Source organism: Gorilla gorilla, chromosome 6 (genome assembly GCF_029281585.2).
Source record: "Gorilla gorilla gorilla isolate KB3781 chromosome 6, NHGRI_mGorGor1-v2.1_pri, whole genome shotgun sequence".
NCBI classification, from domain to species: domain Eukaryota; kingdom Metazoa; phylum Chordata; class Mammalia; order Primates; family Hominidae; genus Gorilla; species Gorilla gorilla.
In genome coordinates this window covers 58,911,206-58,926,371 of record NC_073230.2, presented here as the reverse complement: position 1 = coordinate 58,926,371, position 15,166 = coordinate 58,911,206, and the positions used below count along the sequence as shown (strand labels likewise).

The window sequence follows — 15,166 nt, the reverse complement described above, 5'->3', positions numbered from 1 at the left end:
AATATCTTTTTCCCTCCTTTTACTTCCAGCCTATTTATGTGCTTATATCCAGAGTGAATCTTTTGTAGACAGTGTATAGTTGGATCTTGTTTTTTAATCCATTCAGCCATGAATGGATTAAATGTTTTGATTATATATTTTGGATTATATATTTTGATTGGGGAGTTTAATCCATTTACATTTAAGTATTTACTAATAGGGAAGGACTTGTTACTATTTTGTTAATTGGTTTCCGTATATCTTGTAGTTTTGTTCCTCTTTTATTCTGTTGGCACTCTCCTTTGTATTTTGTTGACGTTTGTAGTTACGTAGTAATATGGTTTGGCTGTGTCCCCCACTCAAATCTCATCTTCAGTTTTAGCTCCCATAATTCCCACGTGTCGTGAGAGGGACGCAATGGGAGGTCATTGAATCATGGTGGTGGATCTGTCCCTTGCTGTTCTCATGATAGTGAATAAGTCCCATGAGATCTGATGGTTTTATAAAGGGGAGTTCCCCTGCACATGCTGTCTTTGCCTGCCGCCATGTAAGACATGATTTTGCTCCTCATTCACCTTCCGCCGTGATTGTGAGGCCTCCCCACCCACGTGGAACTGTGAGTTAATTAAACCTCCTTCCTTTATAAATTGCCCATTCTTTGGTATGCCTTTATTAATTAGCAGCATGAGAACAGACTAATACACAGACTTTGATTCCTTTTCATTTCTCCTGTGCATCTTTTGTAGGTATTTTCTTTGTGCTTACCATGAGGATTACATAAAAATCTTATAACAATCTATTTTAAATTGATAGCAATTTAACTTCAGTAACATACAAAAGCTGTTTTCCTTTGCATTTCACCCTATACACATCATATTTTGATGTCACAAAGTACGTATTTTCATACTTTGTATTTATTCACAGTTTTATACTTATATTTTTATGCTTTTATTTTTTAAATTGTCTACCAGAATTAAAAATTATTCACACACTATTGTAAACATATTATATTCCAGGATTATGTATTTGTCTATATAGTTACTCCATCAGAGAGTAACTTTATATATTCATATGCTTTCATGTTGCTAACTAGTGTCCTTTCCTTTCAACTCGACGGACTTCCTTTACCAATTCTTGTAATGCAGGTCTAGAGATGATCAACTTCATCAGCTTTTATTTATCTAGCTAGGTCTTTATTTCTCCTTTATTTTAAAAATTTATTTACTTATAATTGATAAATAATAATTGTTTATATTTATGGGGTACAATGTGATTTTTAATCTATGTATGCATTGTCAAAATATTCAGTCAAGCTAATTAATGTATATATATTACCTCACTAACTTTTTTTTGTGGTGAGATTATTAAAATTATATTCTTTAAGCAATTATGGGATATACAACACATTGTTATTAACTATGGTCACCATGCAGGGCACTGAAACTTATTCCTCCAGTTTAACTGAAACTTGGCACCCTTTAACCAATGTCTCCTCTTTTCCTATCTCTCCTCTACTCCTCAGCTTCTGGTTGCCACCTTTCTATTATGTTTCTATGAGATGAACTGTTTTAGATTCCACATATAAGTGAGAACATACGGTATTTGTCTCTTTGTGCTGTCTTATTTTACTTAGCATAATGTCCTCCAGTTCCACCCATGATGTCACAAATCACGGAATTTTCTTCTTTTTAAAGGCTGTGTATTGTTACATATATATGTAATATAAATATATGTGTCATATATATATATATATATATATATATATATATATATATATATATATATATACACACACACAATTTATCCATGTATCTGTTGATTGCCACTTAGGGTAATTCTATATCTTGACTATACTTTTTTTTTTTTTTTTGGTGTCAGGGCCTGGTGCCATCACCCAGGCTGGAATGCAGTGATATCATCATGGCCTCCTGCAACCTTCAATCCCTGGGCTCAGGCAATCCTCCTGACTCAGCCTCCTGAGTAGCTGAAATTACAGGCACATGCCACCATACCTGGCTAAACTTTAAAACATTTTTTGTAGTGACAGGGTCTTGCAGTGTTTCCCAGGCTGGTCTCAAACTCCTGGCTTCAAGAGATCTCCCTGCTCAACCTCCCAAAGTGCTAGGATTACAGGTGTGAGCCACTGTGCCCTGCTATGGGGATAGTTGGCTCATACAGCCCTGCTGTGGCATTCATAATAATGTTAAAATGAACATGGAAGTGCAGATGTCTTTTGATGTACTGATTTCAATTTTTTTGGATAGTACTCAGAAGTGGGGATGGTTGGATCCCACGGTAGTTCTATTTTTAGTTTTTTGGGGAACCTTCAACATATTTTCCAAAATTGCTGTACTGATTTACATTTTCACCAACAATACACAAGGGTTCATTCATCTTTTTTTGTCATAGCCATTCTAACAAGTGTGAGGTGATACCTCACTGTAGATTTTACTTTGCATTTCTCATATGGTTAGTGATATTGAGCATTTTTTCATATGTATGTTGGTCATTCGTATCTCTCTTTTTTTTGCAAAATGTCTGTTCACATTCTTTGCCCACTTTTTAATTCAGTTATTTAGTTTTTTGCTATTGAGTTTCAGTTTCTTACATATTTTGGTTATTAGCCTTTTATCAGCTATATGGTTTGCAAATATTTTCTAACAAATCCATGGATTGTCTCTTCACTCTGTTCATTGTTTTCTTTGCTGTGCAGGAGCTATTTAGTTTAATGCATTCCTATTTATGAATTTTTGTATGTGTTAATTTAAACAAGGAGGTGAAAGATCTGTACACTGAAAACTATATAGCATTGCTGAAAAATTGGAAAGGGCACACAAAAATGGAAAGGTGTTTCATGTTCATGGATTAAAATAATTAATATTGTTAAAATGTCCGTACTACCCAAAGTGATCCTACACATTTAATGCAATTTTTATCAAAATTCCAATGTCTTTTTTCAAAGAAATAGAAAAAACAATTCTTAAATTACAGTGGAACCAGAAAAGAATCCAAATCTTGAGCAAAAAGAACAAAGGTGGAGGCGTCACACTCCCTGATTTCGAAATGTAAAGCTATTGTAGTCAGTAGCTTTGACTACAGCATGGTACTAGCTAAAAAACAGACATCAACCAGTGGAACAGTACAGAAAGCCCAGAAATAAACCCAAGTGTTTATGGTCAATTGATTTTTGACAAAGGTATCAAGAACGCACAATGGGGAAAGAACAGTCTCTTCAGTAAATGATGTTGGTAAAGTTTGATATCCACGTATGGAAGAATGAAATTGGGGCCTTATCTCAGGCCATATACAAAAATCTACTTAAAATGTTTTTAAAAAGTTAAATGTAAGGCCTGCAACTGTAAAGCTACTAGAAGAAAACATAGAGGGAAGCTCTATGACATTGGCCTCGGCATTGATTTATTGAATGAGTCGACTTCACTTTTGAAATATAGTTTTGCCAGATGAAGCAGTAGTCCCCACCCTTTGTGGCACCAGGGACCAGTTTTGTGGAAGACAATTTTTCCACGGACCAGTGGGGCAGGCATGGTTTCGGGATAAAATTGTTCCACCTCAGATCATCAGACATTAGATTCCCATAAGGGGTGCACAATCTGGATCCCATGCATGCATAGTTCACAATAGGGTTTGCGCTCCTAAGAGAATCTAACGTGGCCGCTCATGTGATGTGAGGCAGAGCTCGGGCAGTAATGCTTGTTCACTTACCACTCACCTCTTGCTGTGCAGCTTGGTTCCTAACAAGCCACGGATTGGTACTGGTCTGTGGCCCAGGGTTTGGGAACCCCTGAGATAAACTATTCTTGGTTGGAAGTTTTTAAGTATCCTTGATTGGCAGGTGGCGTTTTTTTTCTCTGTTTTTAGCACTTAGAATATGTCATTCCATCCTCTTCTGGCTTGCAAAGTTTTTGCTGAGAAACCTACTGATAATATTATAAGACTCCCTTGCATGTGATGAATCAATTTCTCTTGCTGTTTTCAAGTTTCTTTCTTTGTCTTTGACTATTGATAGCTTGATTTTAATGAATTGTGGTATGGTCCTCTTTGGGTTTATTCTAGTTGGAGTCCTTTAAGCTTTTAAAATTTTGTATGTCTATTTCCTTCCTCCAATTTGGAGAATTGTCAGACATTATTTCTCCAGATCAACTCTCTGCCCCTTTCTCTCTTCTCCTTCTCTGATCCCCATAATGCATATTTTCATCCCCTTGGCATTGTCCCATAAAGTCCTTAAGGCTCTGTTCAATTTTTGAATTTTTTTTTATTCCTTTACTCAATAATTTCAACTGACCTGTCTTTTAGTTCACTGATTATTTCTTCTTCTTCTTAATACAGTCTGCTGTTGAACTCCTCCAGTGAACTTTTTAGTTCGGTTATTTTATTTTTCAGCTTCAGAACTTCTGTTTTTTATAGTTTCTGTCTCTTTATTGATATGATTCTATTCATGCACAGTTTTGCTGATCTTGTTTAGCTGTCTTTCTGAGTATTCTCTTGTAGTGCACTGAACTTTAATTTTTTTAAGTCTTTTCTGGCTATAGATTTCCATTTATTGTTATTTATCTCTAGATGTTTATTTTGTTCCTTTAATTGGGCCATGTTTCCCTGTTTCTTCATGTACCTTGTTATTTTTTAATGTAATTTGTGCATTTGAAAAAATAGCCACCTCTTCCAGCCTTTACGGACTGGCTTCTCACAGTGTAATAACATGTCAGTCAGCTCAGCTAGAGATTCTTGGGGCCTCTCAACCCTTTTCTGGATATCCATCTTCCCTGGGCTTGTTGGTGTATTTTCCAATTAGAAGGTTTGCTGATTTCTTCTTTATGAGCTTGTAATCTCATGCTCTCTCTTGCATCTGTCTATGGTACTGCAGATTTTCTGGCACTGCGGCCAGCTTCTGAGCTCTCTTGTTTTCTAAAGCCTTCAGTCATCCATAGTATTTCAGTTTTTCTGTATTCCTGGTCAACTGAGACAGAAATCAGTCCCTGAACAAGCCTCCCCACAAATCCAGAACATTGCATGTACTTTTTACTCATTTCCTCCCGAGGGATAAGCAGTGAGCTGGGTGCTTTCTCTTGATTGCACTGAGCTGTGCTGGCCTTTGCCTGTGGCACTGGCAGATCTCTGCTGTTGCAACCAGCCTCTGAGCTCCTTTTTTCTCAGTGGCTCCCAGGCATTCAAAGTGTGCCAGTTTCCCATCAGTGCTCCCAGTCAGTCGAGACATAAACTATTCCCTCAGGCAGCCCCCCTGAAAAGCTGGAATGTTAGATATACATTCCATTCTTATCTTTTCTTCCCAAGGGAAAAGTCATGAATTGGGCTTTTCTCCTGCAGACACTGAGTGATACTGGGTTAGGAGAAGGGCTGTCACAGTTGAGGTGAAATGGCTTTTCTTACCCATTTCAGCGTGGCCATTCTTGGCATTAAGCTTGCCTATGGTCCTGTGCCTTCTTAACTGGTTTCTGGAGTTCTCATAAAAGCTTCTGGATTACAAATTGCTGTTAAGTTGATGTCTTTGTGGGGAAACTGAGGTGCGGGGCTTCCTTTTCTGCTATCTAGTCAACATCACTTCTTCATGACAAGGAGTCTTAAAATTGAGAGAGCAGTTTTAGGATCTTGTCTCTTCACTGAATTTTATGTGTTGTGTACCTGAGGAGTTTTAGTAAATGGATTTATTGAAAACTCAAAAAATAAAGAGAGAAAAAGAAATGTGGGGAAAAGATAAAATTACAGAGTGTTTTAAGAAGTTTAATTTGTTATTGCCAAAACCAAATAATTTTAATATTTAGCTAAAGGCAACAGGGGCTAATTTAGTTAATTATGGCTCATCAATTCTGTGGAGTATTAGGCAGCCATTAAAAAATAGTTGAAATTCTGCTAAGAGGGTTGATTTTAAGTGTTTTTACCACAAAGGAAAAAAAAAGATAAATGGTAATATGTGAACTGATAGATATGTTAATTAGCTTGCTTGTGATTATTTCACTATAGATATGTATATCAGATCATCAATTGTATACCATACACACACACAATGTTTACTTGTTTGTTCCTCAGTAAAGCTGAAAAATTACGGGAAAATATATGGCTAACAAATCTATGTCTCTCCCTCTGAAACTCCACTAAAAAAAAGTATTACTGCACTGTGACAAAGACGAGAGAAGCACTGGCAGCTGATGACAGTTTTCAGTAGACACTTTGGGGACTACAGTGTTTTGTTTTTTGTTTTTTTAAGACGGAGTCTTGCTCTGTTGCTCAAGCTGGAGTGCACTGGCATGATCTCGGCTCACTGCAACCTCCATCTCCCAGGTTCAAATTATCCTCCCGCCTCAGCTTCCCGAGTAGCTGGGCTTATAGGTGCCCGCCACCACGCCTGGGTAATTTTTATATATCCAGTAGAGACAAGGTTTTGCCATGTTGACCAGGCTGGTCTCAAAACTCCTCACCTCAAGTAATCCACCCGCCTCAGCCTCCCAAAGTGCTGGGATTACAGGCATGAGTCACTGTGCCCAGCCTGTGGTGTATTTAGATTGTGAGAAATACCTAGTAAAGCAGAAGAAGCTGAAACTTGACTGCTGGGTGAAAGAGGCCCATCAGAAGACGCCAGATCCTAGGACATTCAGGAATTCGGGGCACATGTTTCTTTGCACATGACCGTGGAACGAGCTGATGATGAAGGAATGGCTGAATGCCTGCATGTGAAACAGTAAGATCTCCATACCCCTGCCTGCCCACCACAACCAGATGTCTGCATTGCCACTCCCTGCAGTGGCAGAACTAAGAGACTCTGACTTCAGGACATCAGGCACAACCGAGTCTGCACCGACACAGGGATAAGCGAAAACCCACATGCCACAGGAGAGCTTCAAGGCCTTCTCACCAGAGTACTCGGGAAGGCCTAGTTTCCCTCAGGCAGGAGCTGGGCTTCCCCTGTGCAGAAGATGGCTGAGCTAGCAGACAATCCTGCAGGTATGAATATCTGGGGATCTCTCAGCTACTGCATTTCTGCCCAGATCCCCACTGGGAATCCCATTACTGTGTGAACAGACTTTAGATACAGAAACATACATATTATAAACAATCAGTCACGAATTTGAGGAAGAGTCAAAATATGATAAGCAGAGGCCAAGACAGAGAGCAGAAAGGACGCTGGAGGAAAGTGCGATGCATATGGCTGAAGAAAATGGAAATTAAAATGTGTTCTTGAAAAAGATATAAAGCATAAAGCATAGCTTCTGAGAGGAAAGAGAAGCTATGGTATCCAGGAAACAAGACCATGATGCTATTTTTAAAATACATAACAAGAAGGGGCTCTTGGAAATTAAAAACAAAAAACAAAAAAAAAGTAATGAATTTAAAAATTCATGAGTCTTACAATAGAGAAAATTTCCAAGAAGGGTGGGGGGGGGGAAATCAGAAAAAATTTAGGCAAGAGTACTCAAGAAAAAAATAGACAATTGAATTAGAATCTTCAGTGTTCAATTAATTGAAATCCCAGAGAGAAAGAAACAGAGGAAAGAAAAAGTTGAAAAGAATAACACTAAAAAATTCTGCAGAATTAAGGATATTCAGATTGCAGGGGTCAGTGAATGCCCCAGACAATGAATGAAAAGAGCCCCACCCAGCACTTGCCATCATGAAACTTCCCAGCAGGAAGGACTAAGAATCCTCTGAGCCTGCAGAGGAAAAGCAGATACTATGCAGAAGATTGAGCCCCACTCTGGATCCGGGTGTCTCAGCTGAACAGTTCCAAACTAGGAGACAGTGGAGTAATGGCTTAGCATTTTGAGGGACAATTCTTTTCATCCTAGGTTCCTGTATGCATCTATACTGACTGTCCAGTATAGTAGAATAAAAACATTCTTACATTTTGAAGGTCTCAAAAATCTTCCTCATACACATCTTGTGTCAGAAAGTTGCTGGAAACTGGGCACCACTAAGATGCAGTGAATTAGAAAAAAAAAAAAAAAACAGGCGGGGCCGGGCACAGTGGCTCATACCTGTAATCCCAGCAATTCGGGAGGCCGAGGTGGGTGGATCACTGGAGCCCAGGAGTTCAAGACCAGTCTGGCCAACATGGCAAAACCCCATCTCCACTAAAAATACAAAAATTAACCCGGCGTGGTGGCAGTGCCTGTAGTCCCAGCTACTCAGGAGGCTGAGGCAGGAGATCACTGTAACCCGAGATCGCGCCACTGCACTTCAGCCTGGGCGACAGAGTGAGACTCTGTCTCAAAAAAAACAAGCAACAACAACAACCAAAAAAACCCCACACAAAACAGGTGGAATATCCATAAGGATCAGAACTGAATAGAGGGAATGGGAATTTCCAGGAAATGCAATTAAGAAAAAAAGCTAGAAAACAAATCAGTTATCAGGTTCAGGGAAAACAAAAAGGTAATTTAGAAATTGTAATTATGATATACATTATACATCTCAGCAGGAGAAAATTCCTGCTGAAGAAAACTTCTATTTTTCCTAATTTTGATATCTACTATAACTAAATATGTATAACTAAATAGTAAATATTAATTTAAATCTCTTGCTATAATTTTTTGGAAAATGGAGAGGAAAAGTATGAGTCTGTGTGTGTGTGTGTGTGTGTGTGTGTATGTCTCTGTGTGTGTGTGTGTGTCTTAAAGAACCAAATCCTCATCTTCTGGAGTAGATGCCAATACCTAACATGGAAAAATCAAGAAACAGTACAATAAGCTTCTTATTTAGAAAAACGGAATAAATGCCAAAAAAAAAAATGTGAAATGCTTACTGCTGGAGAGGGGATGGTGGACAAGAAATTGCTGGTTCTGACTCAGCTTTATGGGGTTATTTACTTTCTGTTATGTCCATGTTTTATGTAAAATATATTACAGAATTTTAGAGGTATAGGAGGTGGTTATCATATACTATAACAGAAGGAAAGAAAAAATTATTTTTAGAAGAAAAAATAGTCTAGAGAAACATGTCAATTGTTAGTAGTTTGAGTATTAATAAAGTGATTATGTTCTTCCTTTTACATATATTTTTTAACTTTTTTGCAATAAATGTGTACTGCTGATAAAAATTAAAAGGAGACTTTTTACACACACACACACTCTCTCTCTCTCCCTCTCATTGTCTCTCTCCCCCTTTCTCTCTCCCATATACGTGGTACACGTGGTGCAAGCATGAGTTAATAAACCAGAGATCACCAAGGTCAGAGTTGAAGTGGCAGAGGCAGGGTGTTGCAGGCACCATTCCTATGATGAGCCCTTGGAAGGCCAGGAAGTACTTGGACTGGAGGTACAGACTTGGCTCTGAGCTACTAGAGAGCAGGACAGCTCTTGTCATATGATAGTCACCATGTTCATTCCCTTTTTTTTTTTTTTTCTGAGACACAGTGTTGCTACATCACCCAGGCTGGAGTGCAGTGGCGTGATCTCGGCTCACTGCAACCTCCACCTCCTGGGTTCAAGCGATTCTCCTGCCTCAGCCTCCTGAGTAGCTGAGACTACAAGTGTCCACCACCATGCCTGGCCCATTCTTTGCACATACTCTGCACTGCTCTATGCACAATGTTCTTTAATCAATGAATTTTAATCAATGAGAGTGAACGAATAAAAACTTTCGCCCTAATGAGGAGGAGAGGAGAGTAGGATTATGTAGTCCTTCAGAAACAAAGAAATGGAATCAGTGAATTCAATTTTACAGACAAAACAGATTTCACATTCAGCAGTTAGACCTGCCCAGTGTTCATGAGCTGCCTTTAGAAGCTGTGTGTCTTTCACTGTTGAAAGCTGTGAGCAGGAGCTGGATTTCTGCTGTGGTTGGGGGCTAATGTCCCATACACCGATCTAGTAACCCATATACTAAGAAACTTCATTGCGATTCTGGATCAAGATGTGTCCACCTGTGGACCATTAGATAGTCTTGGCTGCAGCTGCTCTGGAATGTGAACATGCAGTCAGGGAAACAAACCTAAGTCAGAGCAGGGTGAGATCTGAGCTGCCCCCATCAGCTCTTCCTCTGTGTGATCACAATTCACGGCAGCCCATCCTGTTCCAGAGGGAATTGTTCTCCTTACATTTAATGAAGGACTATGGGTCTCATTCTCTTGTGTGACAGGGAAGTTTACCAACTCTCCAGACTTGCCTGGAGTCCCTAGAAAATATGAGCTCCCTGCTCATAGGGGTCTTTGGGGTGTCTATGAGCAACACTGTGCCACCTCCAGGCCACTCCTTGGACATCCGCTGGTCTCTTGCCTTATGGCCTCCGCTGCCTGTGTGGGAGGACCTGGAAAGGGAACTGGCCATCTAACAACCCTCCTGGAGCACCACCTTCCGGTGCAGGTCCCTGCCCCAGCACAATCACCCTGATACTGCCTGTCTTTCCTTCTTTGTACTTCATAGGTATCTCTTGGGTCACAGATTGATTTACAGAAGAAGAAGCGGCGAGCGCCAGCTCCCCCTCCACCACAGCCACCACCACCGAGTCCCCTGATCCCCAACCGCACTGAGGATAAGGAGGAGAACAGGAAGAGCACAATGGGTGAGTGAGGCTCGGCCTGCCGTCTGCATGCGGGGATGCTTGCTCTGTCCTGGAATGTCACCTCTGATGTGAACTCCTGCCGTGGCCTCATCCATAATGACATTAACCCAAAAAATATTAATGCTAAAGAAAGAAGGGCTGGAAAGAAATAATTGCAAGTTCACTTCATATCTTAATAGCAGTATTTGGTGGGCATTATGTGAGCATTTAGGAGGCGGGGGACGGTGGAAGGGGAGAAACGGCTGCAGGAGCCGGGAGAGGGTGAAAATGGAAAGCCTGTGAGTGTGAGTGTGCGATGTGTGTCTCTGATGGCAAAAGGAGAAGTTCCTAGGGTGACATCGTGGAAACTGCTTTGAAGGACATTTGGCATTTCAAAGAGATCTTAGGCCACAGGTGATGTATAGACAAGTTGACATCAGCTCAGTAATTTTTGGACCATCCTGTTTGAAATTGATCTCCACTTATATTACCTGGTACACATTTAGCAAAGACCCTGATTTTCTTTGAGGAAAAGAGAGCCCAGAGGAAAGAAGGTGGAATTATACTATCTGTGAGCAGAAAGAGACCTATTAGATCATCATAGCCCACCCCTCGTGCTACAGGCGAGGTGGAGAGAAGCTGAATGATGGCGCTCTCCAGGTCCAGGGGAGTCAAGGGTTCATTTTCTTTTTAAATCATTCAGCATTTGTTATTTCACTTATGTTGGAACAGAAATGGCTCTTCCATAGAGTGGTTGGAAAATGGCAGCCTAGGAGTCATACCTTCCTGAGCTGAGAGCCCCGAGAATGGCGTGTGTCAGCGCTCACGACGAAGCCACCAGCACTCACAGGCCACTCACCATGCCCTTTAACCCACCCAGGCAGCCCCGCATTTTGCCTTTGCCCTAAGGTCTGCAGCTGCAGGAGGGAAAGTCCTTCTGAGATAAGTGGCTGCCTTGGCAGTTTCTGGACCTTTAGTGAGAGCTCCGTGGCAGTTTGTCAGCGTCTTTCCCCTTAGTCAGTTCCTCGCTTTTAATGTGTTAGCATTTCAGCCTGGGAGTCAGTTACCTTAAGAAGCAATAACCTGTATTCCATGTCAGCTCATCCTCTTTCTCAAAGGACTGAAAGAAAACATTATCAGTGGATCATTAAAATAAACCTGGTTTTCTCCTGTTTCATGAAGAGCCCCCCATTCTCCCTTCCAAGCTCTCTCCCCATTTTTCGTAAATGGACAAAAGCTCCTGGTTTAAATTTTAAGTGGCATCCACTGTAAATGGCTGTATGTGGTTGGGTCATGCCAATCCCTAGGCCAGTCACTTCAACCCAGGGCAGAACCCCCTGATTCCGCCCTGGAGGCCTGAGTCCTTGTGTCCCATGTGCTTGGGACAACATCCCCACCCTCTCTACAATTCAGGACATTCTTCAAAACAAACTTGGAGAACTATTACTCTAAACAACCAAAGGGGTTGAAAAGTGTAAATGGACTCAGGAGATAAGCTAAATGAATGCTTAATCTAGCCAGAATAGGTCAGTGGCTCTAGAAAAGCAACAAGAGTAGGCTAAAAACAGATCTGTGAACCTGAAAAAGACTAACATTAATAAAAGGAGTTCCTTTAAACTTGACAAAGCTCTGTCAGGAGTGTTGAAGAACAGTTTTCAAGCCCAGCATTTATGTAGTTGTGTCTGTTAAAAAGAAATTGCAACCAGGCACATCTTTCCAAACTGCTCCAATGATAGAACACTACGTATGTAAAATGTTAAAGTGTGAGTGTGGTTGGATGTGGTTGGTGCCAGATGAGAATGGATTAGGTGCTGGATATGACTGGATCTGGTGTTAGGTGTGGCTGGATCTGGTGTTGAGTGTGGCTGGATCTGGTGCCCAGTGAGGTTGGATTTGGTGCCTAGTGAGTGACGGCTTGGTTTAACCTGCTGAAGTAACTCCCTGTTGATTCCATATAGGTGGTGGACGGCAGGTGCCACAAAAGCCTCCCAGAGGCACTGCTCGGGGTCCACCCCAGTTAGTGCTTCCCCCACCCCCGCCCTACCCTCCTCCCGACACAGACGTGGTGGAGCCTCTCAGCTTTCCCGGGGAAGGCGCTGGTTCCGAGGCCTCAGACCCGATACCCAAACGTATGTTCCTCTTGCTTCATTCCGACTGTGTTGACTGTTCATCTCTCTGGGCACTGCGATGTCAGGGCTGGGTTTCCAGATTTTCCATTCTTGTCTTTGGATGTGTGTGCCTTTCCTTCTCAGCTCTTGTTTCCCAATGCTGAATGCAGTGTGTCTGATTTCACAGAGAACACATTCTGGGGAATTTAACCAGGTAATCATGCCTATCTGTGGTCAGACTTCAGCTAAACACACACCTTGTGGTTGTAGAGATGTCAGCTAGGAGCCAGTGTTCTCATATTAGAATGAACCTCAGAGTGTCTGTAGAGAGAGACAGCTGTCCGGCACAGCCGTTGTGTGATCTGGATGGTGGGCTGACTCAGGCAGGCTGTGGGCACACCTGCAGAGGTCGCACTCAAGAGCTGGGAGGACGTCCTTCGTAAGTTAGCCGTGGAACTCTGTGGCCAGCGGCCAAGCATGAGTACTGCTTCTCTATGGAAAAGGAAACTGAGGTACGAGAAGGGGAAGCAGCTCACTTTGAGTGTACTAATAAGCCAGAATTGAAGTCCTGCTTTGCTTCTGTTTCCTGGCATACCCTGTTTGAGATGGGGCTCTCTTTGTTTCCTGGGGTTCTTTTGGACTTTAGTAAGTAGAGATAGCATTCCCACCTCCGGACAGGCATAGTTTTATACACTTACTCTCTACACTCCATGGCATTATGGGCATGTCGGGCCTGCACTTGGACCGCTTCAGTATGTCTCAGCTGTGCGGCAACACTTCTGATAAAGCAAGTGCCATCCTGGGCTGTGTACACGGAGCAGCGCAATATCACTGTGCATGCGGCCAGGAGCCCTGCTGGTGCCCACATGAGTGTGCACAGCCCTCTAGTTAGGAAGTTCATACTTTTCTGCCACTGGACTGCTTTATCTTTTTCTGTCTTCTTTGGAAGTGTCGACTAGCTGCCTGCCAGCTTCTGGGTAAAGAAGATAATTGTTGGATTACTTATCGACTTTCTCTAGGCAAAATAATCCTGATTCATTTTATCTTTCTTCACAAGTACTTCTTTTCCACCCTTAAAATACATTTGATCATCTTGACATTAGACATGCTTCCGAATGCAAATGAATTTTTTAGGGCATTCAAAAAGGAAGGGTTAGGCTTATCAATCAGAAAGACGGCAGCCGTGGCGTGGATGGCTCCAGAGCCATTTCATCTCTGAAGACAGTGGGTTTTAAGCCCCACACACCAAGGCCATGAGAGTCGGTGCTCTCTCCTGTGGCCGCTGCGCTCACCTACAGAATCTCCTTCCTGCAGGAAAAAGTGAGGGAAAGATAGCTGGATGAAAGCTATAAAGCCAAGTACAGCCTGTTGGCAGTCACGGAACGGGCCCAGCACCAGTGGCTCTGTGGCAGCCTGCACAGGATGGGAGAACTGGGTGCAAACTTGCAGACCCTCGCTTCCTCCTGGGCTCCCTGTGTGTTGGGGGCACTCACTGTTCAGGTACAGCATCTGCTGGGGCAACGGGCAGACAAGATGTGGGAGGGGTACTTACCAAGGCGGCATCAGGCTTCCTCCTGCATCTCTGCAGAGCAGTGGAACCTCCCCACCTGCTGTCCTTAGACCTTTGGACAGGTCTGAGCCGGAAGGAGAGCGAAGTGGCAGAGAGAAAACCAGACTCACCTTCGTCTTGCCTTGTGGCTCCATTTCCTCCTTGTGCCCTCTTGCCAACTCCATACCAGTTCATTCCCCCAGGTACAGGCACCTGGGACTTCCTTTGCCCTCAGCGTCATAATTCACCTTCTCCCTCTCTTCCCCTCTCATGCCCACAGCAATGGAGTTGGGGGAAGAGGAGGTTGGGATGGGGAGGCCCCAGAAGGCGTTAGATGGAGTGCACTGATTTCAACTCCACCTCCCCTTCAGACCAGGCAAGCGCCTTGCCCTTCTTGGGACTCAGAGTCTCCCCTCCCTCTCCTGCCCCGCGCCCGCCCGCGCTCCTGGCTGCCAGCGCACCACGTGTTCAAGCATCTCGGAGCTTTTATGTTGCTAATTAGCAGAACCAGCCTGCCCATTGTTTATAGCTTTACAAACTAGGATTCCCCGCCTAAGCAGGCAGAATGCAACTTGCCTTCAGGACTTAAAAAAGTTAAGGAAAATGAATCTTTTCTTTTCATTTGTTGTATCGTTTTTCATAATGTTGAAATCTGGGTGCTCGTTCCACCCATCCCCAGTGAGGCACAGGCTGTTGGCGCCTGAGTGCTGGGTGTGAATGTGCGTCCCTGTGGCCCATGTTCACCCCTGGGCTCCTGAGCAAACTTCCGACTATTTTTGGCTGTGTGGAAGCTCAGTGGAGACATTTTAATGCCAGCTACAAGCACTTGCCTATCTCCTCTTGAGTTCAGTTTTAAAACTATGTTCCTCACATAACAAACACTGTGTTTATAGGGGAGCTTACCCTGAGTACCTATGAGGCTCAGCCAGTCCACCAGGCATCTCACAGAAGCTCTCTCACTGCTTTGTAGGGTATGCACAGACACCATGGGGAAACTGAGGCAGGAGGCCTTACCACCATA

The 15,166-nt window shown here is 42.6% G+C and overlaps 1 protein-coding gene across 5 annotated transcripts in view; it reads left to right on the top strand.

Annotated features, from left to right (window-relative positions):
* The window catches only part of COBL (cordon-bleu WH2 repeat protein), a 295,152-nt gene that overhangs the window by 215,778 nt on the left and 64,208 nt on the right, over nt 1–15,166 (top strand). For 3 of the 5 annotated variants that reach the window (XM_055347086.2, XM_031013212.3, XM_031013213.3), the window contains one exon: nt 10,371–10,509. In XM_055347086.2, the coding sequence (XP_055203061.1) occupies nt 10,371–10,509 (139 nt within the window). Of the gene's footprint in view, nt 1–10,370; nt 10,510–12,446; nt 12,618–15,166 lie in introns of all 5 variants that reach the window. The other 2 variants (XM_031013210.3, XM_031013211.3) reach the window with 1 other exon arrangement.